This window comes from Arabidopsis thaliana, chromosome 3, assembly GCF_000001735.4.
Source record: "Arabidopsis thaliana chromosome 3, partial sequence".
NCBI classification, from domain to species: domain Eukaryota; kingdom Viridiplantae; phylum Streptophyta; class Magnoliopsida; order Brassicales; family Brassicaceae; genus Arabidopsis; species Arabidopsis thaliana.
The window spans coordinates 21,895,845-21,917,981 of record NC_003074.8 but is presented as its reverse complement, the minus strand read 5'-3'; the positions used below and the strand labels follow the sequence as shown (position 1 = coordinate 21,917,981).

At 37.0% G+C, this 22,137-nt stretch overlaps 9 protein-coding genes across 10 annotated transcripts; 6 read left to right on the top strand and 3 right to left on the bottom strand.

Moving 5' to 3' along the window:
• Window positions 1-121: 121 nt before the first annotated feature.
• On the bottom strand, window positions 122-6,481 carry AT3G59290 (ENTH/VHS family protein). Its single transcript, NM_115791.3, has 14 exons — window positions 6,191-6,481; window positions 5,152-5,240; window positions 4,991-5,042; window positions 4,659-4,738; window positions 4,501-4,579; window positions 4,317-4,400; window positions 4,056-4,201; window positions 3,531-3,842; window positions 3,303-3,344; window positions 3,091-3,192; window positions 2,838-2,998; window positions 2,438-2,676; window positions 1,128-2,331; window positions 122-1,046 (listed from the first exon to the last, which is right to left on the bottom strand). The coding sequence occupies exons 2-14, from the start codon at window positions 5,184-5,186 to the stop codon at window positions 508-510; spliced, it is 3,075 nt and encodes a 1,024-aa protein (NP_567079.1). The 5' UTR covers window positions 5,187-5,240; window positions 6,191-6,481; the 3' UTR covers window positions 122-507.
• Window positions 1,226-1,826, top strand: AT3G59295 (uncharacterized protein; the record flags this gene model as incomplete). The annotated part of the gene is made up of 3 exons (NM_001339957.1): window positions 1,226-1,343; window positions 1,560-1,625; window positions 1,686-1,826. Exons 1-3 carry the CDS (start codon window positions 1,251-1,253, stop codon window positions 1,824-1,826), a joined length of 300 nt encoding a protein of 99 aa, NP_001326625.1. The 5' UTR covers window positions 1,226-1,250.
• Window positions 6,482-7,243: 762 nt separating the features above from the next.
• TXR1 (Protein Transporter, Pam16) lies at window positions 7,244-9,553 on the top strand. Of its 2 annotated transcripts, NM_001339956.1 has the most exons (5): window positions 7,244-7,465; window positions 8,012-8,099; window positions 8,362-8,495; window positions 8,591-8,702; window positions 9,180-9,553. In NM_001339956.1, the coding sequence occupies exons 1-5, from the start codon at window positions 7,463-7,465 to the stop codon at window positions 9,185-9,187; spliced, it is 345 nt and encodes a 114-aa protein (NP_001327906.1). In that variant the 5' UTR covers window positions 7,244-7,462; the 3' UTR covers window positions 9,188-9,553. The 2 variants fall into 2 exon arrangements, with proteins under 2 accessions (NP_001327906.1, NP_567078.1); NM_115790.3 differs by having other exon boundaries at window positions 7,260-7,465; window positions 8,591-9,443.
• A 556-nt stretch (window positions 9,554-10,109) lies between these two features.
• Window positions 10,110-11,437, top strand: AT3G59270 (FBD-like domain family protein; the record flags this gene model as incomplete). The annotated part of the gene is made up of 4 exons (NM_115789.2): window positions 10,110-10,453; window positions 10,552-10,744; window positions 10,840-10,959; window positions 11,039-11,437. 4 exons carry the CDS (start codon window positions 10,110-10,112, stop codon window positions 11,387-11,389), a joined length of 1,008 nt encoding a protein of 335 aa, NP_191486.1. The 3' UTR covers window positions 11,390-11,437.
• Window positions 11,438-12,793: 1,356 nt separating this feature from the next.
• On the bottom strand, window positions 12,794-14,143 carry AT3G59260 (pirin; the record flags this gene model as incomplete). The annotated part of the gene is made up of 7 exons (NM_115788.1): window positions 12,794-13,283; window positions 13,374-13,474; window positions 13,565-13,627; window positions 13,711-13,739; window positions 13,829-13,867; window positions 13,956-14,005; window positions 14,100-14,143. 7 exons carry the CDS (start codon window positions 14,141-14,143, stop codon window positions 12,794-12,796), a joined length of 816 nt encoding a protein of 271 aa, NP_191485.1.
• Window positions 14,144-14,697: 554 nt separating this feature from the next.
• On the top strand, window positions 14,698-16,412 carry AT3G59250 (F-box/RNI-like superfamily protein; the record flags this gene model as incomplete). The annotated part of the gene is made up of 4 exons (NM_115787.2): window positions 14,698-14,877; window positions 14,984-15,616; window positions 15,710-15,850; window positions 15,933-16,412. The coding sequence occupies 4 exons, from the start codon at window positions 14,698-14,700 to the stop codon at window positions 16,254-16,256; spliced, it is 1,278 nt and encodes a 425-aa protein (NP_191484.1). The 3' UTR covers window positions 16,257-16,412.
• On the bottom strand, window positions 16,376-16,794 carry AT3G59245 (pirin carboxy-terminal region protein; the record flags this gene model as incomplete). Its single annotated transcript, NM_001339955.1, is given in 4 exon segments — window positions 16,376-16,387; window positions 16,505-16,627; window positions 16,645-16,664; window positions 16,761-16,794. 4 exon segments carry the CDS (start codon window positions 16,792-16,794, stop codon window positions 16,376-16,378), a joined length of 189 nt encoding a protein of 62 aa, NP_001326901.1.
• An 823-nt stretch (window positions 16,795-17,617) lies between these two features.
• AT3G59240 (RNI-like superfamily protein) lies at window positions 17,618-19,300 on the top strand (the record flags this gene model as incomplete). Its single annotated transcript, NM_115786.1, has 3 exons — window positions 17,618-18,535; window positions 18,615-18,755; window positions 18,845-19,300. The coding sequence occupies 3 exons, from the start codon at window positions 17,618-17,620 to the stop codon at window positions 19,298-19,300; spliced, it is 1,515 nt and encodes a 504-aa protein (NP_191483.1).
• Window positions 19,301-20,194: 894 nt separating this feature from the next.
• Window positions 20,195-22,034, top strand: AT3G59230 (RNI-like superfamily protein; the record flags this gene model as incomplete). Its single annotated transcript, NM_115785.2, has 3 exons — window positions 20,195-21,181; window positions 21,354-21,494; window positions 21,583-22,034. 3 exons carry the CDS (start codon window positions 20,195-20,197, stop codon window positions 21,928-21,930), a joined length of 1,476 nt encoding a protein of 491 aa, NP_191482.1. The 3' UTR covers window positions 21,931-22,034.
• Window positions 22,035-22,137: the final 103 nt, after the last annotated feature.

The following is a 22,137-nucleotide window of genomic DNA, read 5'->3' as shown; positions in this document are numbered from 1 at the left end:
TGTTTTTTACAATTTAGTTTTTGTTACCAAAAAAATAAAGTCATCATTCCACCGTTTATTCGTTTCTTTTCAGATATTTTGCAGTTTTCTTTTGACTTTTCCGTGATTTATATACTTCACGTTACCAAAACCTATATACATTGACATAATTCTTTTATTGTTATTTGTTACGTGAAGTGGACAATGTATTACAAAAAGACGTATAATATCAAAATACATATGTATATAGCAAACCCCGAGTGAAGGTTGTGCCTCTCTGTCTCTCTCTTTACCCGTTACAAAATTCCTAACAAAACTCAATTTGGTCGAGAATTATTTTTGTAAAGAAAAAGCAAAATAACTGATGAAGCTGAGGTATTAATCCAATAATATGACTGACCAAACCCCAACTTACCTGAACCGACCATAAAATTTACAAATCCAGGTCAAACTGATTGTGTTCTGTTCTTTGATGTTTTCTCTTTTTACCATGATAAGTAAAATGGGTAACCGTGATTGGCTCGAATCTTACCGGTAACCTCCACCATATGGTTGCTGCTGCTGAGGGTTGTAACCGCCTTGACCCATCATTGGATTATAGGCACCGGTCATGCCTTGTGGTGCACCAGGAGGAGCCATGCCCATTCCTTGTTGTGGTTGCATCGGATACCCTTGTCCATACCCGCCCATGTTCATGTTCATGCCCATTCCCATTGGATAGTTTTGGTTCATTCCCATGGGATAGTTCTGGTTCATTCCCATGGAAAGGTTTTGGTTCATGCCCATGGGATGGTTTTGGTTCATGCCTATGGGTTGGTGTTGGTTCATGCCTCCATAGCCACCAACATTCATGCCCGTGGGCATGCTTGAGCCTACCATTGAATTTGTTGGAGGTCTCATAGCACCTGCACCAGCGCGACCTAAGCCAGTACCAGATCCCATGGCTTTCCCCATGTTGATAGTTGATGTTACTTGTTGTTGTGTGATAGTTGGTTTCTCTAGCCGTTTCTCTTTCCTGTTGATTGCCTCGAAGTCAACTCCTATATCCGCCAATGGATTTGTTTTCGCTGCACAGTAAGAAACAAACGTTAGAAACTTTGTTAGAGCTTTATGACTTGAGAGACTGTATATAAAAAGATCTCGCTTACGTCCAGAAATGTTGAAGTTAACTAGCCCTCTACTTAATGTATCAGCCCAAATTGTTGATTTTGGCTCAAACTTCTTCTGATTTTGGGGAACAATTTCAATTGCTCCTGTTAAAGGTGTGAGAGATGGTTGCGATGCTGATGTCTCCAAGGAACTTAGTCCAGCTGGTGAAAACATATCCCCAACAACATTGTTACTATTCCCGTGCGCTGCAACAGGTCCAGATTGAGTTCGCTGTGGTATATGGGAAGGGACGCCATGAACTTGCGGTATCACACCATAAGGTTGTTGTGTCATAAAATTTCCACCATCAAACTGACCACTTGGTGCATTGGGCGTAGTAGGGTAAGGAGTTTGCGAGCTTGATGAGGGGGTAGAACCAGGTTGGTGCATATCTCCAACGATATTGTTATTATTCCCAAACGCTGCAACAGGTCCAGATTGAGTTCGCTGTGGTATATGGGAAGGGACAACATGAACTTGTTGTGTCACACCATAAGGTTGCTGTGTCATGAAACTCCCACCATCAAACTGCCCAGCTGATACATTGGGTGTAGTAGCGTAAGGAGTTTGCGAGCTTGCTGAGGTGGCAGAACCTGGTTGGTGAGGAAAACTCTCACTTGGTGGGTGTGAAGATACACCAGGAGTATATTGTGGAGGTTGAGAGGTTGCTGGACCTGCATAGCCTGGCTGTTGCGTGAAGCCCCCATTGTTGAATTGCATACCTTCATGATGATTTTGTGAATGTGAAACCATGTTAAATTGTTGTGAAGCTTGACCAAACGGTGTTTGTCCTTGCATGTTTAGATCTGTAGGCGCGGCTTGATGATGATAGCTTTCATAGGAGTTACCATTGGGATGAAATTGGGATGTTGGCATAGTGGAATCTGGTTGTGGAGACAGAGAAACTGGCGGTCCAGATGGTGGGAGAATGCCGGCAAGAATATCGATTTCGCTCTGCGATGTATCAAACTGCTCTTGAGGAAAGACGGATAAGTTCGGTGGAGCTTGCATATTTTGAACGCCAGGTTCAGAATCGGTAACAGCTGAAAATGCTTCCCCAAAACCAAAGTTATGTTCATTGTTAGGATTTGAAGTTGGTGGTGTTGGCTGAAAAGGAACTCCAAAACTCTGATGTTGGCTTGTCTCAGTGTCAGCAGAAGTGATGGCTTTGAAAGGAGAGTCACCAAATGGATCATCAAAAGGCTGCACAAAGGGCAAAAGATAAATAAACCATCCGGTTGAGTTTTCAGATGAACCCAGTAACATACCCATTAAAAAAACTTTAAACATAATTGGTAAATGAGAATACCTGAGTAGATGACTGAGAAGTAGAAAACGATGGAGCTAAACCAGTGTTTGCTTGTCCATTGGTTTCAACAGAAGTGGAATCAGATGTTACAATAGCCAAGGGATTTGGTGAAAATACATCTGAAAGAGAGCCAAGCAAATCCATTTCTGCATTAATTGAGGCAGGCGGGGCAGGCGTAGAAACCACTGTTGGTGGGATAGGTGCAGGAACCGAAGCACCAGCTGTAGGTGCACATGCTGCTGAAAAAGACATGATATACAATGGCAACACTCAGATCAGAACACAATCCTATACCTTAAAATAAGGTGTTTTTAACATTTACTGAATTATCAAGGAAAGCAAATTCTTATGCTGCTTAGGAGTCGTAACTAGACAATTGCAAGCATGGGAAGCTCTGTACCTGAAACTGAACCTCGTGGATCAAATTCATCAAAAGCCTCAACTTGCTGAGGAGATGATTCATTAACAAAATCAGCAGCTTTGTTGTCCACGCTGATGTTTTCAGCAAGAGGAGAAGCAGCAGCTCCTGGAGGAGCAACTTGTGGGGTCTCTCCACCATCCCTTCAATGAAGAAATTTTAAATGATTCATCATTTGAATTCAAAACTGCTAAGAAAAAAGTACTTCTCAATTTGCAGTGAAGAGAATTGTCACCTTTCACTGTATACAGGGCTCCGTGATTCACTCACAGCTTCTTCATAACTAGGTGGAGCAGCACCAATATTTTGTTCAGAGAACTTTCTCTCTAGCCCCCCTCTATCAAATCTCAAAAGTAAGAGATAAGTATTGACATTTTTTCCATAATACTTAATACAAATAATAAAAAAGGGACCCTTCCAAAATCAGTACACGTCTCTGGAAATTACCTCCCATCTTGAGAATGATCATCAGCTGGCGCACCACTATCCCTACAGAACAAAGAGAAATGTTTCATCAAATTTTTGGTATGATGCTCAGGACGCAAGACGAGTCTTTTTTTACATCGAGGACATCTAAGCTATTACACATCCGAATATTGTTGATTTGTCACCTTAAAATATCTTTGATTTGTCGGTCCAATTTAAAGAGGGAGATTATAAATTTAATCAACATACCGCGATGAGGATTGGCCATCATCCTCAATAGGCCGTTCCCTGTCCGAGCTCCTACCTCTTGATCCATTGTAATTATCAACACTTCTGCTCCTTCCACGGTATTCGTCATCCGTGTTACCATCTCTTCCATATCGGTCTTCAGAGTCTCTAGAATAACGATCGCCATCACGACTATTTCTATCATCATCCCTGTAACCATATTCTCTCTCTTTCCCATAACTACTTCGCCCTTCATCTCTGTCTCCATAGCGGCCTTCGTAATCATATTTGTCCCCATATCCTCCTGACGGCCTATGCATTGAGTTATGATACCTGTTGTACAAAAAAAATGTCAGGTTATGGGAAATATGTGCTCTCATGGAGGAAAAGCTTACTTAAAATACAGATGCTCGTAATGATGAAAATTGCCTATTCATGACTTGACTTGGTAGAATAGATAGCAATTATAAATCCTGGCTAGGCAGCAGTTTTAATCAAACAAATGTGCATGAGATAACCCATTGGGGAAACAAGAAGCAGACATACTTATCTCTGTTAGCAGCAGCCTTCTCTCTGACCTCCGTTATTCTTTCTTTGTCATTAACCAAAGCCACAAGGCTCTGCGCCTTCTTCCTGACATTGCTACCTTGATCTTTACCGCTGGAATCAATATACTGAAAACCAGATAATGTCTAATACATGGAAAAGAGATAAAACTCCATCAGTAGGAAAATCAATAGCTGAGATACCAACAAATAATCTTGTTTTGGAGACATCCAATATAAATTACTACTATGTGGTCATTACCGTAATTTGATATGCATGTTCTTTAACCTCTTCTATGACACGTTCTGATCCATGGCCTACCATGTACTCCAAGACTGTCAATGCCTGGAGAGTCGAGAAGAGATAATCCAGTAGGAATTAGTTATATTTACTACCACAACACTATAAGCATATCGAAAACAAGCTAGTCCTTCATTTTTTTTACCTTATAGACATGCCGCCAATTTTTTCCAGAGTCACTAAGACGTTTCCATAACACTCCCATAGTAATCTGGTATTCATGGCTGCATGAGAAAAACAAAAAATTCATTCATAAGATCATATTATGAAAAAGGAGAACATGATAAAGGTATTTGTAATTACTAATTTCTCGAAGCATGTGCAATGTCCGCAAGAAGTGATCCATGCGGACCCCAGGACTCATTGCTGGTAGCATCTAGAACCTGAACAAGAAACAGAAGTGCAAAAATGAGAGGCAAACAAAGTGAAAGAATATATCGAAAATCTCCTATAATTCCATCAAATAAAAGGAGTGTGTCAACCAAATAGAAGCTTATCTATAATTCAACCTTCACAAAACTTCATTAGAAAATTGATTGAATGAATCATGGCGAACTAAAAACAGCATCTTAATCAAGACATCAGAAAAGTTTCAATAGAAACAAAAATAGAGAGAAGCAAACAGCATTCTTTACCTTCTGTTCTATTCCAGGTACTTTAAGCACTTTCTTGTTGACCCCTCTCTTGCTGCAACAAATGGATGAAAAGATAATGTTCGGATTCGTCAATAAAAATAGATAATCCACACATGGATTGGAAAGATAATTCATTTAATTATATGTAGTCCAATCCTTACAGGTCTCTGACAGTTTGACCAAATGCTTTCTTCATATCCAAATGTGAGACACTGCTTTTTATAGAAGAAGTGCTAACTACACTTATAGCCTGTTCAGAATGCAAAGAGCTTTCAGTGTCAATTGTTTCAAATAATTCAAACAAACCAGCAATCACAAAAAAAATTGAAAATAAAGAGCCATATCAAAACAAAATCTTGTAGTTTGAAACTGAATAGAATTAAAAAAAAATGAAGAAGAAGAACCCACAATAAATCACAGTCAAATCTCACATTCCAATGTAAAACTAGTAAGTAAATGAAGTTTAATACAGTATGAACCAAATTGATCAACCATAATATAAACAGACATCCACCACCGTAAAAATCATGTAAAAGTTTAAAAATCATCGAATCAAGCAGCAATCACAAATAAATCAGCATAATGACGTGACTGTGATCCATTTTATGTTCAGATTCAACCTAATAAACATTATATAGGCTATAGAAAGATCCATAGCAACAAAACCTCCCATAAAGAAAATTTGATACAACATGAACCAAATGAAGTAACCTTCACATAAACATACATGGCACTAGCGTAAGACAAAAATCTTGCAAAGGATCAAATCCTCGACTCACACATAAATCAGCGAGACCTTGATACATTTTTTTTTTCAGATTAAACCTAAAAAACATTATCTATGCAATATAAAAGATCCATAGCGCAACAAAATCTCCCAAATGAACAACCACCGACAAATCATCAATAAAGTCAAAACAAATTCTGGGTGCCAAACACATTTTGGATTCAAGAACAGCCTTCAAAATGCAGCTTCTTAACATGTTTAAAATTGATTGCGTGATTCGAGATTTCGTCTATCGAAACGATTTGCAATTGATCAAACAAACAATCCAAAGCAGAAGATATAATGCCAAAGTCAGCTGAAATTATCAAAATGGAAACAAAGATCTAAAAGGAAAAAAAAAATATATATATATATATATATATAGCCACAAACATGAATCCGATCTCACAAAGGAAGAACAAAATCAATCAAACCTGCTGGAAAAGGAAATTGGATCGCGGAACAGTGAGGCGGAGCTGGAGAGAAATATGGGGGAGAGGAAGAAACGGGAAGGAACAAGAGAGAAATCTATGGAAGCTTGTGCGATGGTTTCCCAAAATTCTGCGTTTGGCTTCACACTTGTTCTTTGTTTTTGTTTTCGTATAGTTTAGTTTGTGTGTATAACCTGGGTTCTCGGAGCTAGAGACGATTCAAAGCAGCCAAAATTTGGGAAGGAAACGATTAATTAAGAAAATAGTAATAAAGACAGCGCATTTAACACGCAGTAAATTCAGGGATTTTAATCTCTCCTTCATCCCTTTTCCCCACTTTATTTACATCACAGTTGGTTTAGTGAATTAATTACTTGGATTGAAGTGAATATACCATTATATTTGTTCATTGAACTATAAGTTTTTAAAACAAAATTATACATGCACTTTTCTAATCAATTGTATCTACTATCTACATTACTAATTAAGATTGTTTGTTGTTAAATCTGACTTTCCGTTATATTTGGTAAAAATAAGGTTTTGGGAGATTTATTAGATGGTTGGCTTGATATAAACGAAAAAAAAAAAAAAAAAAAATTTTGGTGGATTTTTAAAAGAAAATCTGGAGATCTAAAGTGATTTTTCAAAGAGGTTCAAAAATTTTCTAGAGTAATTTAGTGTGAAGAAATAGTAAAAAGTTTTTATATTTTTTTAGTTTTAAACTCATACTTCTTATTAAAGTAAAAGCTTTATATAATTGGATCAACTATATTACACAATTCTAAACACAAGAATATAACCAAACCTTTATGTTTATGATTACACATTTCTTCAAAGAATAGAAAAGCTTAAATTGAAAAAAAAAAGTACAAGTAAGGAAACACTAAATATACCAATTTTCATAAATAAACTCAGACTATTGAATGTGAACTCTTTAATTTTTCAACGGTCAATATTGATCCTCGGAGTAGAAGATGGGCCTGATTTATTTAGCAGCCCAAGCCCATAAATAATACGTGTTGAGTTTCTATTGGGTATTATTAAAGAAAACGACCTTGGGCATCAATCCCCTGTTTCGTGTTTGGTCATCGGTGTTCCGTGTTTCTCCCAAACTTTTATTACACGAACACAACAAAACAACACAAGTGAGAGAACCCTAGATTCTTCTTCTATTCCCTTCTTCCTTCAAGTCCTTTTTATTTCTCTACCAACCTCGAAAACGAATCAAGAGATTAGCATCTTATCGAGATTTAAACCATCAATTAATCGGCTGCCATGGTGGGTTTCCTCCTCCTCTCTTCGTTTTTTCCAAATTTTTAATTGTTTCTTGCCGCTTTAATCTCTTGAGTGATGACTCTTTTATCATTTGGTAAATCAATTGATGTTAGCATGATTTGAGATCATCTATTAGATTTATGTTGTTCAATTGTATAAATTAGAGAGGCAGATGGGTTTTATGAATTGGGTACGGATTATTCAACTGGTTGTTTCATTTTGAGATAATTTCGGAAAATTTTGGTGTTTATTACTAACGAAAATTTTCTCGTTGTATGATTGATTGATTGATTGAAATTCATCCATATTCGTATTCGCAGTGAATAGAACATTTTCCAATTGAAAAAAACAAACAAATTTTTTCGGTTCTCATTTGTTCTTTCTAGGCAAAGATGTCTCAATGTTGAAGTTTTAATGTATTGGCGATAGATCGATGATTTTGAGCTGGCTTGAATTTGGACATGTTTCTTTGTTTACAAATCCCTTCTTCATCTCTACTTGTCATGTTGCATTTATTCTATAACATTCTCATTTCTTTTCTTTTTACAGGCTGGGAGACTACTTGCAAATTTGATTGTGATGGGTTCTGGGATCATTGGTCGTGCTGTCTTTCAAGCCTATCGTCAAGCACTTGCTAGTAAGTTTCCAACACTTTTTGTTTTATATTCACCCTTTTCACATCAAGTGATTGCTTTATGAATCCAATGATAAGGCAATTACATTTCTTGGTAATTGTTGATTCTGGCAGCTCCTGTTTGTGTGTGTTTACAACTGTTAGAACGGTTGATATGTTTCTGAATCATATTGCTGCTCTCTTTTACTCGATACCTAAGACAAAGGGTGGTCAGGTATTTGTTACGAAGGAGACCTGTCTTACCTAGGAGAAAATTCTTTTGCAGATGCGTCTAAATCTGGTGTTGCGCAGGAAGCAATGCAAAATGGAGTACGTCAAGCAGGGAAAGCCATCACTGAGCAAGAGGCTAGGCAGATTCTTGGTGTAACCGAGAAGACCTCTTGGGAAGAGATATTACAGGTCAACATTTCTCTTTTACCAATGACGAATGAATGATTTACTTTTGGAACTCTGAATCGAATAACTAAAAGGACTGGCTTTATATATGAATGCAGAAATATGACAAACTGTTTGAGAATAATGCGAAAGCAGGGAGCTTTTACCTTCAATCTAAAGTTCATCGAGCCAAAGAATGTCTAGAAGTTGTGTACAGAAGCCAAGGCAACGGTACACCTAGTTAAGACCTTACTCTTTTTGTTTTCCAGACTCAAAATTCTTGCTCTTAATGTAAAATCAAGACGAGTTCATGGTTTCTTTGAGATGATGTGGAACTTACAAAACGGCCATAGTTTTCTTCACACATTAAATTAGTAATAACTAAGACAGGTTTGCTCTGATCAGTTGATCAGTGTCAAAGAACCTCTGAAAACTAGAAAGGATTGTTCTGTTTGTGTATGTTTTATCCTTCTCTCCTGAGAGAAGACTCTTTTAAAGCTATCCTTCCTGTTTTTGATTCAGATTCCAAACTGATCATCTACACTCTGTAATGTATAATGTATAATAAAAAACTTCGTTATTTGAGTGGTTTTTGTGTAATAGGTAAAATCTAGATCTCTAAGTGTGACTTGATCATGTTTTGGGTAGCCCGAGTCTCATTTCGTAAGGGTGGATCTATACAAAATAAAATTCTATGCACAATCACAGATAAATAACGACCCAATTTTGGCAATCCGAATTGAAGAAGCTACGATGAAAACATGAAAGGAGATGAGTAGGCCTGTTGAAGTAGAAGCGAAGTGGTTCGTCTTGAGAGAGTTTTATAGACGTTGAGTGAAATGTGACGATCCTGATTTGGTTCACTTCTTAATCTCCTCATACAACTTTTCTTTATTCCAACAGATATCAAAGACTGCTTTAGTTGTATGAATTCGAGATAAGGCATGAAAATAATCAAAGAGTTTAGATGAGAAGTTGTCTGTCTTTAGCATGAACAATATGGTAATTTGGTTGACGTCATACAGACGCAATTTCGTCTCAAATTATATTAAAAGGTTAAAATTCAAAAAATTGGATAGAGAAGACAGACGATATGAAACTGATATTACTTGATTAGACTCTTGTGAAAAATTCCTCCTTGGTTATCACAGAGATCTCCAAAATCTCAGGACTTGACAACACACAAAAAGAAAATCCAACATTGGAACTAACCCCTCCCGCCAAATTACAAGGGCTACAGTTACCAAAACCCTAATCTACAACTTTCACTTCACTTTGGCTATAAAACCTCTGAATCCGGTTTCTTTGAAAGTACATTGAAAACTCAACAGTTGTATAATGATCTCTGCTTCACACCCCAAGTAAGCTTCTCCTCTTCTCAAGTAGTGTCTCTAGTTTAAAAACTTTCGAAAAGAAGAACATTTGCCTATGTGTGTTGATGTTTTGATTCTTAGTTATCAATATTTCTCTTTCTGTTAAGAATCTAAATGGAAACTTAAAGATTGTGTGAAAGGCTTAGACCTTGAAACCGGCTTTGAAATTGGTAATGTTGTATTTTTGGAATCCCTTTGTTGTATTTTCTTACTTAAGCTCATTTGCTCTGTTCAGGCTATAAGTGGTGATTTGCATTTGAAAAAGATGAATCTCGATTTTGATGACTCTAAGCGTATGCATTATGGAGTGACAAAACAAGAAAGGGTTAAGATGCTCCAACGTTTCATAAAGCGTGTGGATGGTAAATTGGCTTTGTGTAAGAATGTTCCTTTGAACAGATTCTCCATCAAGTGTAAAGATGACGTTGGACCTGCTCCTGTCATTGGTTGGATAACCAATGTGTTGAAACGTCGTGTATCAGAACTTGCACTAGACATCTCTTCATGTTGGGATTGGCCTATGTCTACAGCGATTGATGGGTGCAATACTATGGTTCAGGAATTTTGGGAGTCTTGTTCTGTATCTAGCACAAGCCTCAAGAGACTAACGTTTCGTTTTAATCAAATGTTCTTTGAGAATCACAAGAGTGTGTCGTTTGTACTCCTAATCTCTTGTACTTGGAATATTCTGATGTCATTGCTGACAGGTATCTTAAAGCGAATTTTGATTCGCTTGTTGAAGCTCGTCTTGATCTTCAAATGACACATGATCAGATCCATAAGGCCAAATTTTCAGCGGATGATCCAATCCAGCATGAGGGGTTGGTTGGTAATGCAACTGTTTTTTTCATTGGAATTTGTAATGTTAGGTCCCTTTACTTATCTTACAACACTCTTGAGGTCAGTAGTCTCCAACTTCGTACTCATCTTCTTCTTTTTTTCCTTCGGATTTAAAAGGTGATACTCTGTTTCAGGTACTCTGTTTCTGCTGTGAGCCACTGCCGGTTTTCAACAACCTGATTCAGCTAACCGTTAAGACTGATCGTCTTGTGGGATGGGAATCATTGACGGCTCTACTCAAGAACAGTCCAAACCTAGAAACCCTTGTCTTTGAAGTACTAACTATATTCTTTGCTGATACATTATTCAAACAGAGAGAAGCCGATATTGAAATGTGTTTCCTTTATGTTTCAGGGACTTCTCCACAGATATGATATGAAATGTCAAAGCAGTGACGAGTGCCTGTGCAAACCTTGGGAGGAGGAGAACATTCCCACTTGTCTATCATTAAGTCCTGTGAAGGTCTTAAAGATAATGAAGTTTGGAGATATCGATGAAGATGAGGACATGGACAAAATGATGGATCAAGTCGAGTACTTCCTTGAGACAATGCCTAATCTTGAACAACTCATAATTCACTACGAAACATCAATTGACGAAGATGTGGAGGAAGTATTAAGCCAATTTCAGATGGTTCCTAGAGAAGGTTTAACCGAGTGCAGAATTCAAGTAATCTCTGACAATCTTGTCTTGTCCTCTATTTAAAGCATGTTCCCTTTTCATCGGCGAAATGGACTTCGTATGTTGGAAGAACATTTCAGGTTTCTCAAGTTCTTTAGGGTTCACTTATGCCTCTTTTTTCCATGTCAAGGCCATGAGTGTGTCTCGGCTGCCTCTTAAGTTTGTAATAGTATCTGAGGCTTTATGTTTTATATTTATGCTTGTGTCGGTTAGCTCAACAATGTTAACGTAACGTTTAGTATTTTCAGTTCTTCTGTTTCTGTATAAGCTTTGATTTGTCTTTTTGGTTTCCTACGACGAAAAAGAGAAGCTTCAATCGGAATACATCTTTTGGTATCAAGCTTGTTCATTAATAATGTTTTTGGATTCTTAACATATCAAAAAAAGCTTTCCATTTATAATGATGTCAGTCACATCTATCGTTGTCAAAGTTAGCTTCACGCAGACGAAACTGCCACAACTTGATTCGACTCTTGAAACAACTCATCCTTTATCACAGAGAATATCATCATCAACAAAATCTGAGAACTTGACCACACTTGAAAAGAAAAATCCGGCTTTTGGAACTCAACGAACCCGCCAAATTATTAGGGTTACAATTGCCACAAGCCTAATTTTCAACTTTCATTTCCCTTATGCTATAAATCTCTGACTCAGGTTGTTCCTTGATATTAAACGAAACAAATCCTTCTTTATCACAGAGAATATCATCATCAACAAACTCGGAGAACTTGACAAAACTTGAAAAGAAAATCCAGCTTATGGAACACTCAACGAACCCGCCAAATTTTTAGGGCTAGAATTGGCAGAAACCCTAATTTTCAACTTTCATTTCCTTTTGCTATAAATCTCTGACTCCGGTTGTTCCTTGATATTAAAAAGTTGTATGGTTTGGAGATACAATCTGCTTTTATCCCACAAGTAAGTTTCTCTACTATCTTCTTCTCATCTAGTGTCTTCTTTTTTTTAAAGCCTTTTTGTTGAATTTCTAACTCAAGCTCATCTTCTCTGTATTTAGCCGGTCTCAGATGGTTTCTAGAGAAGGTTTAAAACCAAGTGCAAGATTCAAGTAATCTCTGATAACCTCAGCTTGTCCTCTACTTAATTAACCATGTTTCCAAGTCATCGACGTAATGGATTTTATTGTATTTCGAAAGAACTTTTCTGGTTCCTCAAGTTGTTTAGGATTCACTCATGCCTCTTTTTACTATCTTTAAGCCATGAGTGTGATTTTTCTTTTGTGAAAAATATTTACCCTTTAAATCTGAAAGTGATAAGCTTGAACTATAGTTAATCAATTTTCTAAAACGTAGCATTTTTTTTTATTACGTGACAATGATATGATATAGAATGTAAGATTAAAAAACCATGTGAAATAAATAAGAAACCCTAAATATAACTGTCTCTCTGGTTATTGCTTCAAACTCTTCACTCTGACCTCCAATGCTTGGCCATTTCGAAGCCATTCATGCCATTACGATAGTCCCCAATTGTCATTTCAATCTCATCCTGTGAGTTCATCACAAATGGCCCATGCTGAACCACAGGCTCGCCTATCGGTTCCCCTGCAATCAACAAGAACCTCAACGGCCTAGAGTTTGACGTGTTCCACACGCTAACTTCATCCCCTGTCCCAAACACCACAACATTATGTGCTTGTACTGTGGAAGAGTCCGAGGAGCTAAAAACGCCTTCATCGCCTTCTACAATGTAGGCAAAGGCGGTCCATGACTCTGGAACGGCCTGGTGGGTTTGAGCTTTTGGATCGAGCGTAAAGTCTAGGAACATGATTGGTGTTTTTGTGTAGAAAGGAGATTTGACTCCCATTGACTCTCCAGCAATGACTTTGACCTCTACTCCATAGTCATCTGCGCTAGGTATCTCTGAACTCGAGATTTCTATATTTTTAGGCTCGATCCTGTCGAAAATCAAAGAAAACGTATTATATAAACATTTAAAAAATCTGTGAATTAAGAAAGATGAATCTTTGTGAAGAATCTTCTTATACATTTTGGCACTAGAAGGGAGGTTGATCCAAAGCTGTAACCCCTTGTTGACTTGTTCTTCAGGCATTTCCGAATGAATGATTCCTCTTCCTGCTGTCATCCACTGCAATAGAACCAGAATCAAAAGAATGAAACAAGAAAGCTTAAGAGGATTCAATTGTCTTTAGCTCTAAAATGTCTTTTTGGGTTTTACCTGAACATCTCCTTCATGGATTGTACCTTTATTACCATTACAGTCTTGGTGAATGATGCCTCCCTATACAAGTTAAATCAACCCGAGTAAGCAAAAACCAAAAGCTGATTATTGACTCGAATCATGGATGAAGACTTGTTTCTCACCTGGAACATGTATGTAACACTTTCAAAACCTGTACACAGTTGATTTAACTACATCAGAAGCATTACAAAACAGAGAAATCATTGTGGACATGAAGAAAGAATGAATAGGTGATACGACCTCTGTGAGGATGATCTTTGAATCCACCAGGAGGTGAAACTGAAAAAACAATAATTTGCTGCTTAGATTATCCCAAGTAATTATCAAAATCAAAATATTTAATTTACACATTCCGGAAATATTTTACCGGAAAATTCAACTAGCGAGACGAACGGGTCCAATAACTCATGGTCACTCCTGAAGTAACCCCACAAGAAAAATTATATGAAACTTGAAGGTGAAGTCATTGGATTTTTCCTGAGAAAATTGAGAAAGAAAAAAAGAAGAAAACTTACTTGGTGATGCCTTGCCTAACGACAGTACCATAACCTTCATTCTCAAAATCTGCATATATCTTTTTAATGACCTTTCTCGATAACATATCTATGATCTCTGATTTTGATAAAACTCTGTTTATTGTATATATATATATATCTTCGGTCTCTGTTCGCTGCAGTTCAAAACTAATAACAAAAAAAAGAGAGAGAACGTTTAGTGCTGCTTTTAATGGAGATAATGTGATATTGGCATGCATACAGATTTATTATCAAGCCCTTTATATTAATGCAAAGGGTCGAGGTATGGTCGGTCTTAATTATGACAAGCAAAAACCACAAACAAAAACGGAAATATATCTTCTTTTTTTTTTTTTTTGGTCACCAAAACGGAAATATATCCAATTTTAGGAAATTGAATTAGTTTATACGATTCTAGTTTCCATAATCGGTTGTTTGTAGCGCATGTTACCAAATTATCATAAATCTAATTTTTGAATGTTGCCAATTTATCAAAAAGGAAATTATGGACTAGTATATTGTTTGAATAGCATTTTGTACGACGTCGTTTGGAAGTAGTCTTGCCACAATATAGTACTCTCATTTATCAAAAAGATGGATATTGGTCCAAAAGATAAAATCAGCAATCTACCAGAAGCTCTGATTTGCCACATATTGTCATTCCTTCCCATAGAAGATTCTGCTTTGACCTCAGTTCTCTCAAAGAGATGGCGCTATCTCTTTGCTTTCAGACCAAACCTTGTTTTCGATGACTCGGTATGTCTACGTCCACCAGTTAGTACCAGAGAAAAGCACTGTGACTTTTAGTAGTTTTATGGATTTTGTAGGTAGAGTACTGGATTTGCTAGGGAAATCTACTATAAACTAGTTCTCTCTAAAGTGTGGACATGGTGTTATTCCAGACTATGTCACATCTTGGATACTCAATGTGTTAGAGCGTGGGGTATTGGATCTTGACTTGCAAGTTAATGTGAATGGGGTTCGTCTGCCTTCAAAGGTCTTTGTGAGCAAGTCACTGGTTAGGCTGAGAATAGAATCTGGAAATGTTCGTGGCATTGATGTGGACGATGTTTTTCTCCCAAAGCTAAAGTCTCTCTATCTTCATACAATTATGTTGGGAAAAGGTGAAGATTGCTTCGAAAAACTTACTTCTGGTTGTCATGTCCTTGAGGAATTAGTTCTGAATAATGTCTACTCCAATGTTTGGAACCGCTCTGTGTCTTCCAAAACCCTCAAGAGACTAACGCTATGGTGTACAGAGTCGTATGATAAAAATCCGCATAGTGTTTTGTTTGATACACCAAATCTTGTCTACTTGAAATACTCCGATTATGTTGCGGCAAAGTATCCAAAAGTGAATTTCAGTTCGCTTGTTGATGCCACTATTGGTCTTGCAATGACAAGTGATCAGGATGCAAATGCAAGCTATGATGCTTTGGTCGGCAATGCAACAGACTTTCTAATGGGAATATGCAATGTTCAGATCCTTTGCTTATCTGCCAACAGTCTTGCGGTATGTTAGTGTACGTAATTGATTAATGATTATTTTTTAGATAGTGATTGGATATGGATGATGATATGGTACTTGTTTTGGTTTTTGTTTCAGGTTCTTACTTTCTGCTGTGAATCAATACCGGTATTCAACAACCTGATTCAGTTAACTATTAAGACTAACCAAAGCGTAGGATGGGAATCATTGCCAGCTCTACTCAAGAACTGTCCAATTCTAGAAACCCTTGTCTTCGAAGTACCAACACATATCCTCGCATTTCTTAACACGATATTTTGAAAACAAACTAGATTTTGATGTTGTTTCATATATGATTCAGGGACTCCTGCACATGTATACAATAAAATGCGGGGATGTTGACGGTTGCCTATGCAAATATTCAGGGGAGGTTCCCAGTTGCTTATCATCAAGTCCAGTGAAGGTTTTAAAGATATTGAGATTTGGTGAATATGGTATAGTCAATCAGATAGAGATGATCAAGATCTTCCTAGAGACAATGCCGCATCTTGAACAACTGACAGTATACTACAATACACCAATTGGTGGTGATCTGATTGAAGAAGTGTCAAGCCAACTTAAGAACTTTGCTAGAGAAGCTTCACCAAATTGCGAGATCCAAGTAATCCCTGATGTCCTTAGCTAAACCACAAGATTCTCCTCTTCAATTACCCCTTTGTTCTTAGTTTTTGTGACTTGTGTTGTTTGATGATTTTTCATCTTTATTGGGGATGCTCGATTAATTATCTTTTGCTTGGTTGTTTGTTATACAAGCCACTGCAAAAATAAAATAAGTCGAACTAATTTACTGAAACAGTTTTACCAAAAAATAATAATAATAATTGACTGAAACAGAGCAATTGTTATTATTATCCAGAAATAAAAGAACAACACTTGGCCATTTGCAAACCCGTCCTTAACATTGTGAATGTCCTCAATAGTCATATCAATCTCCACCTGCGGATTCATCACAAACGGACCATACTGATCCACAAGTTCGTTTACCGATCGGTTCCCCTGCAATCAACAGAAACCTCAATGGCTTTGAGGTTGACTTATTCCACACGCTAACAAAAAGATACAGATATTTTTTGAAAAATCAGAAATAGAACTCTGAAAATGAAAGTAAGAACACACGTTGAAAAGAAACCAGTATACGAGGGGTTTTGGTTCTTCTTTAACATGGGTTAAATCTCTCAAAAACTAAATTCTCTATTTTTTAGGGAAACTAACTTTTACAAAACCATGAATAGATTTTTGAAAAAAACTAAAACCAAAATCTTACTCAAAACAACAATCAAACCTGGTTCAAATATTTTTTTTTTATTTCTTTTGATACGTAAATCTAATCTAATCTAATTTAATTTAATTGGTTAACGTCCATCAAAATTAATATAATTGGTAATTAAGTAATCGATTTGGGGTGATGATTGATATTCGTAAACGAGAAAACAAAATCTTTTTTCAATGTTTTTTTTGTCAATGTTAAGAAAACAAAATCTATTATACAAAAAATCCAAAAAAAGTTTGTTTTTTCTATAAATATTTTTTTAAAGAGAGGATAAACAGTAACAACTTAGGATACACCGAGCAAGTGACATGATAATCACATGTGAAAACCCTCGAAAACTTCTCTGATTCGTCCTCATCATTGCACACTATAAGTTCGAAAAACAAAACTGAATTTTTGGACCAGGATTGCAGAAACCCTAATTTACTATTCCACTGCCCCTCTCGCAATCAATCTTTTTAATTTTGATGCCCTCTGTTCTAATTCCCAAGTGAGCTTCCCGCTTTTTTCTGATGATTATTTTGTGATTCCTTATTGTCCAAATTTAATGTTTGTCTAGAAATTTTTACTTTTGTTGGTTTTGTTTCTGTTTGATTTGTACGTAATTTTGTACTAGTCAAGCATCTGAAACTCTTTAATCTAATAGTTTACTCGATATCATGTTATTTTATCAGGTTCGTAACTGTTTGAGATCTGTCACTATGAATTCAACAAAGATGGATGATATATGTTGCAAAGATATAATCAGCGATCTACCAGAAGCTCTTATTTGCCACTTACTGTCCTTCGTTCCCACAAAAGAAGCTGCTTTAACATCACTTCTCTCCGAAAAATGGCGTTATCTCTTTGCTTTTGCACCAATTCTTGATTTCGATGATTCGGTATGGATGCAAAGTCCATTGGTTTACATGAATGAGGTTCATAGAAAGTTCATGGATTTCGTGGATAGAGTATTGGGTTTGCAGGGTAATTCCACTCTAGTTAGGTTCTCACTCAACTGTCGAAATGGTATTGATCGAGAATGCATCTTTAGATGGATATCAAATGTGATAGAACGTGGAGTATCGGATCTTGATTTAGGCGGTAATTTTGTTTCAAATCGTTCTATGCCTTCAAGTGTCTTTGTGAGCAAGTCACTTGTTAAGCTGAGAATACGAACTGAAAATTGTACCATCATTGATTTGGAAGATGTTTTTCTTCCAAAGCTTAAGACTCTCGATCTTAGTAGTATTTGGTTTCGAGACGGTGATACTTGCCTTCTCAAGCTCATTTCTGGATGTCAAGTCCTTGAGGATTTAACTATGAGTGATCTATGGTGGGATGGTTATTGGAACCGCTCTATGTCTTCCAAAACCCTCAAGAGACTAACGGTACATTGTTCAGACTGGGATAGAAGTCCGGGTAGTATTTCATTTGACACGCCAAATCTTGTCTACTTTGAATACTTTGATCTCGTTGCGGACAAGTATGAAGTAGTGAATTTCGACTCACTTGTTGAAGCTAGTATCGGTCTTCGAATGAGACATCATCAGCGTGCACATGCAAGCTATGGAGATTTGGTCGTAAATGCAACCAATCTTTTTATGGGGATAAGCAATGTTCGGATCCTTCAATTGTTTTCTAACGCTCTTGAGGTTTGTTTTCGCTACTTAGAAATTAAAAACAAGACAAACAACCGAATAATTTGAATTAGTGTTTGGTTTATGTTTTCAGGTGCTTACTTTCTGTTGTGCACCAATACCGGTATTCAAAAAGCTGATCCACTTAACTGTTGAGACTGACAAAGATGTAGGATGGGAATCATTGCCGGCTCTACTCAAGAACTGTCCAAATCTAGAAACCCTTGTCTTCAAAGTACCAAAACATATCCTTTTACTAGTGCACATGCTAACACAAATTTTCAAATAAATTTAGAGTTTAAAGTTGTTTCATCTATGATTTAGGGACTCCATCACAGATCTACAAGTAAATGTCAGGACACTGACGGGTGTCTATGCAAGTCTTCAAAGGACATTCGTAGTTGCCTATCATCAAGTCCGGTGAAGGTTCTGAAGATACTCAAGTTTGGCGAAGTTGCTTCTTACTTTGGTGACGAGGAAAAGCAGCTGGAGTTAGTCAAGTATTTCCTGGAGACAATGCCGAATCTTGAACAAATGATATTGCACTACAATACACGAATTAGTGAAGGTGTGAAAAGTCAACTTGACTGGCTAGTTCCTAGAGTATCTTCATCCAAGTGTAGTGTCCAACTAATCTGTGATAACGCACCAACTTATCCTTTCTATGGTGGTATCATCTGTGATAACTTCATCACACCAGCACCAACTTATCCTTTCTTTGGTGATCCCCTACATGGGATGGTGATCCCCTACATGGGAGATCAGCCTCATTTTATCTAAGAGAAGATTAGCAAAGCTTTTGTTCTAGTTTTTAGCATGAAATTAAAGCATTTAGTTTGGCCTCTCTTCTTCACTTTGTCTTACTCCTTCGGCTTTTCAATATGCATTTTTTTACCTTTTTGTGTTGCATATACTTGATGTTTTCTCAAGGGTTCCAAGTTTTTCAATAACATAGCTTTTGTTTTAGTTCTTGGTTCAAAATTATTTACTTTGGTCTCTGTTATGTAATATGTGTCTTCCTCTTTCTGCTTCTCAATATGCAATTTTCGCTTTTCTTTGTGTTGTATACACTTCATGTTCTCTCAAGGCCTTCCAAGTTGTTAATTTGCTCCACGGTGAGCAACTTGTTAAGATATGCTATATATTTGCGTGCAAGTACTAAATATAAAAATTAAGGAGGAAATCGAACTCTTTTCTGTATAAATTCGATCGATTTAGATATTTTTTTTGGTAAATTTTGGGTTCTTGTATAAAACCGAAATTAACTAAAGAGGTTTTATAAAACGAAACCCTAATGTTCGATCACTTATAAATCACTCGTCCCGCCACATTTGCATCTCACTCTAGGGCACAAGCCAAAACCCTAATGTTCTCTTTCACTTCCCTCTCGCAATCGAGTTCTCAATATTCGTCTGATTTTTATGCTCCCAAGTGAGTTTCTTCTATTTCTTCTTTCGATCTTATGCTCCTCTGATGTCGAAAGTTTTTTTTTTGTTTTTTTGTCTACAGGAATTTGCTTTTGTGTATTTCTGTTTGATTCTTAGATTTTTTTTTAATAATTTTTTTGATCCTTTAGTTGTGATCACTTTAAGCTTCTTATATCATTGGATCAAATCACTTACACGATCATCATGTGAATTTTTAGGTTGTAAGTAACTGTTGAGATCTGTCACTATGAATTCGAAAAAGTTGAATATTGGTCCCAAAGATATAATCAACAGTCTACCAGAAGCTCTTATTTACCACATATTGTCGTTCCTTTCAACTAAAGAAGCTGCTATAACATCGCTTCTCTCGAGAAAATGGCGGTATTTCTTTGCTTTCGTACCCAATCTTGATTTTGATGATCCGGTACGTATGCAACCTGATATGGGTAACCAAGAAGAGACTGAGATTCATACGAGTTTTATGGATTTCGTGGATAGAGTACTGGCTTTGAGGGGAAATTCCCATGTAAACAAATTCTCTTTAAAGTGTGGAAATGGTGTTGACGGTGTTGGTGTCACGCGTTGGATATTGAATACGTTGGAGCTTAGTGTATCGGAACTTGATTTAAGCATTGCATCAGATACGACTTATCTGTTTCCTTCAAAAGTATTTGTGAGCAAGTCACTGGTTAGGCTGAGAATAGAGGCTAGAAATGGTCTCGCCTTTGGAAGTCTCGTCATTGACGTGGGAGATGTTTCCCTTCCAAAGCTCAAGACTCTCTATCTTGATTCGGTTGAGTTAGATTACCAGATAATTTGTTTGGCTAAGCTTCTTTCTGGTTGTCATGTGCTTGAGGAATTAGTTATGATTGATGTGGTGTGGAATTTTTGGGAGTCTTGCTCTGCGTCTATCCCAACCCTCAAGAGACTAACGTTTTTTACCGAGGAGGGTTGGAACAACCCACCACCGAGTGTCACATTTGATAATCCGGCTCTTGTCTACTTTGAATATACCGATACTGTTGCATTAAAGTATGAAAAAGTGAATTTCGATTCGCTTGTTGAAGCTAGGCTCGGTCTTCGAGTGGGATATGAAGAGTCAGAAAATCCAATACAAGTCCCTTTTGGCTTCCCCTTCCCACTTATAGAATATGCTATGGTCGGTGATGCAACTGATCTACTTATGGGAATACGCAATGTTCAGGTTCTTTACTTATATGCGAGCACTGTTGAGGTCTGTATATTAATCCCATCTCTTCTCACACTCTTTTAGTATTTTTAGCTACTTAGAAAATTAAAGAAGACGACAAACAATGGTTCTGTTAGGTGGCTTATTGCTTAAGGGTTTGTGTCAATGATTGCAAATGAGTGATGATGTTCCAATAATTGATTTGGTTTTGTTTCAGGTACTTACATTCCGCTGCAAAGCAATACCGATATTCAACAACCTGACTCGTTTAACCATTGAAAGTAACACAAAAGTTGGATGGGATTCATTGCCGAATCTGCTCAAGAATTGTCCAAATCTAAAAACCCTCGTCTTCCAAGTACAAATCAAACCCTTTTAAGACATCATGTGACACATTTTTCAGTCGTGAGAAACAACTATACATAACGTTTCATTTGTTGTTTCAGGGACTCCTCCACAAAGCTACGGATAGATGTGGAGACATGTGCCCGTGCAAACCTCCGGAGAATATTCATACTTGCCTATCATCAAGTCCGGTGAAGGTTCTAGAGATATTGAAGTTTGGGGAAATTAATGACAAGACAGAATTAGAGCAAACCAAGCACTTCTTGGAGTTAATGCCGCATCTTGAACAGCTCAATATATACTACGATACATCAGTTGACGATAACCTTGTTAAAGTATCCAAGCAACTTCAGGAAATTCCTGGAGTAGCTTCAGCAAAGTGCAAGGTCCAAGTAATCTCCGATAACCTCACCTTGTCAGTTACTTTACCCTCTTCCTCATCGATTTAATGGATTGCTCTTATTTTTTAGAAGAATCTTTATATTTCAGGCTTCTTAGGTCTAAAACTGAAAACCAAGTTTCTCTTGTTTCAGCCTTTTATTCTTACTTTGGTGCATATCTATTTGTCCTTTTGATGGTGAATGTTACTTATCTTTTGTTTGCTTTCGTTCTTCTGTTGTATTGAAAAAGGTTTATGAGTCATTATCTCCTTAAAG

Bases quoted from the DNA above. Each gene is read 5' to 3' on its own strand.
- AT3G59290 (NM_115791.3), bottom strand. From the start codon at position 5,186: ATGAAGAAAGCATTTGGTCAAACTGTCAGAGACCT. The intron at 4,401-4,500 runs GTAAAAAAAATG...TCGACTCTCCAG, and splicing joins ATTGGCGGCATGTCTATAAG to GCATTGACAGTCTTGGAGTA. The intron at 3,345-3,530 runs GTATGTTGATTA...TTTGTTCTGTAG, and splicing joins GATGGCCAATCCTCATCGCG to GGATAGTGGTGCGCCAGCTG.
- TXR1 (NM_115790.3), top strand. The intron at 8,100-8,361 runs GTAAGTTTCCAA...ATTCTTTTGCAG, and splicing joins CTATCGTCAAGCACTTGCTA to ATGCGTCTAAATCTGGTGTT. The intron at 8,496-8,590 runs GTCAACATTTCT...ATATGAATGCAG, and splicing joins CTTGGGAAGAGATATTACAG to AAATATGACAAACTGTTTGA.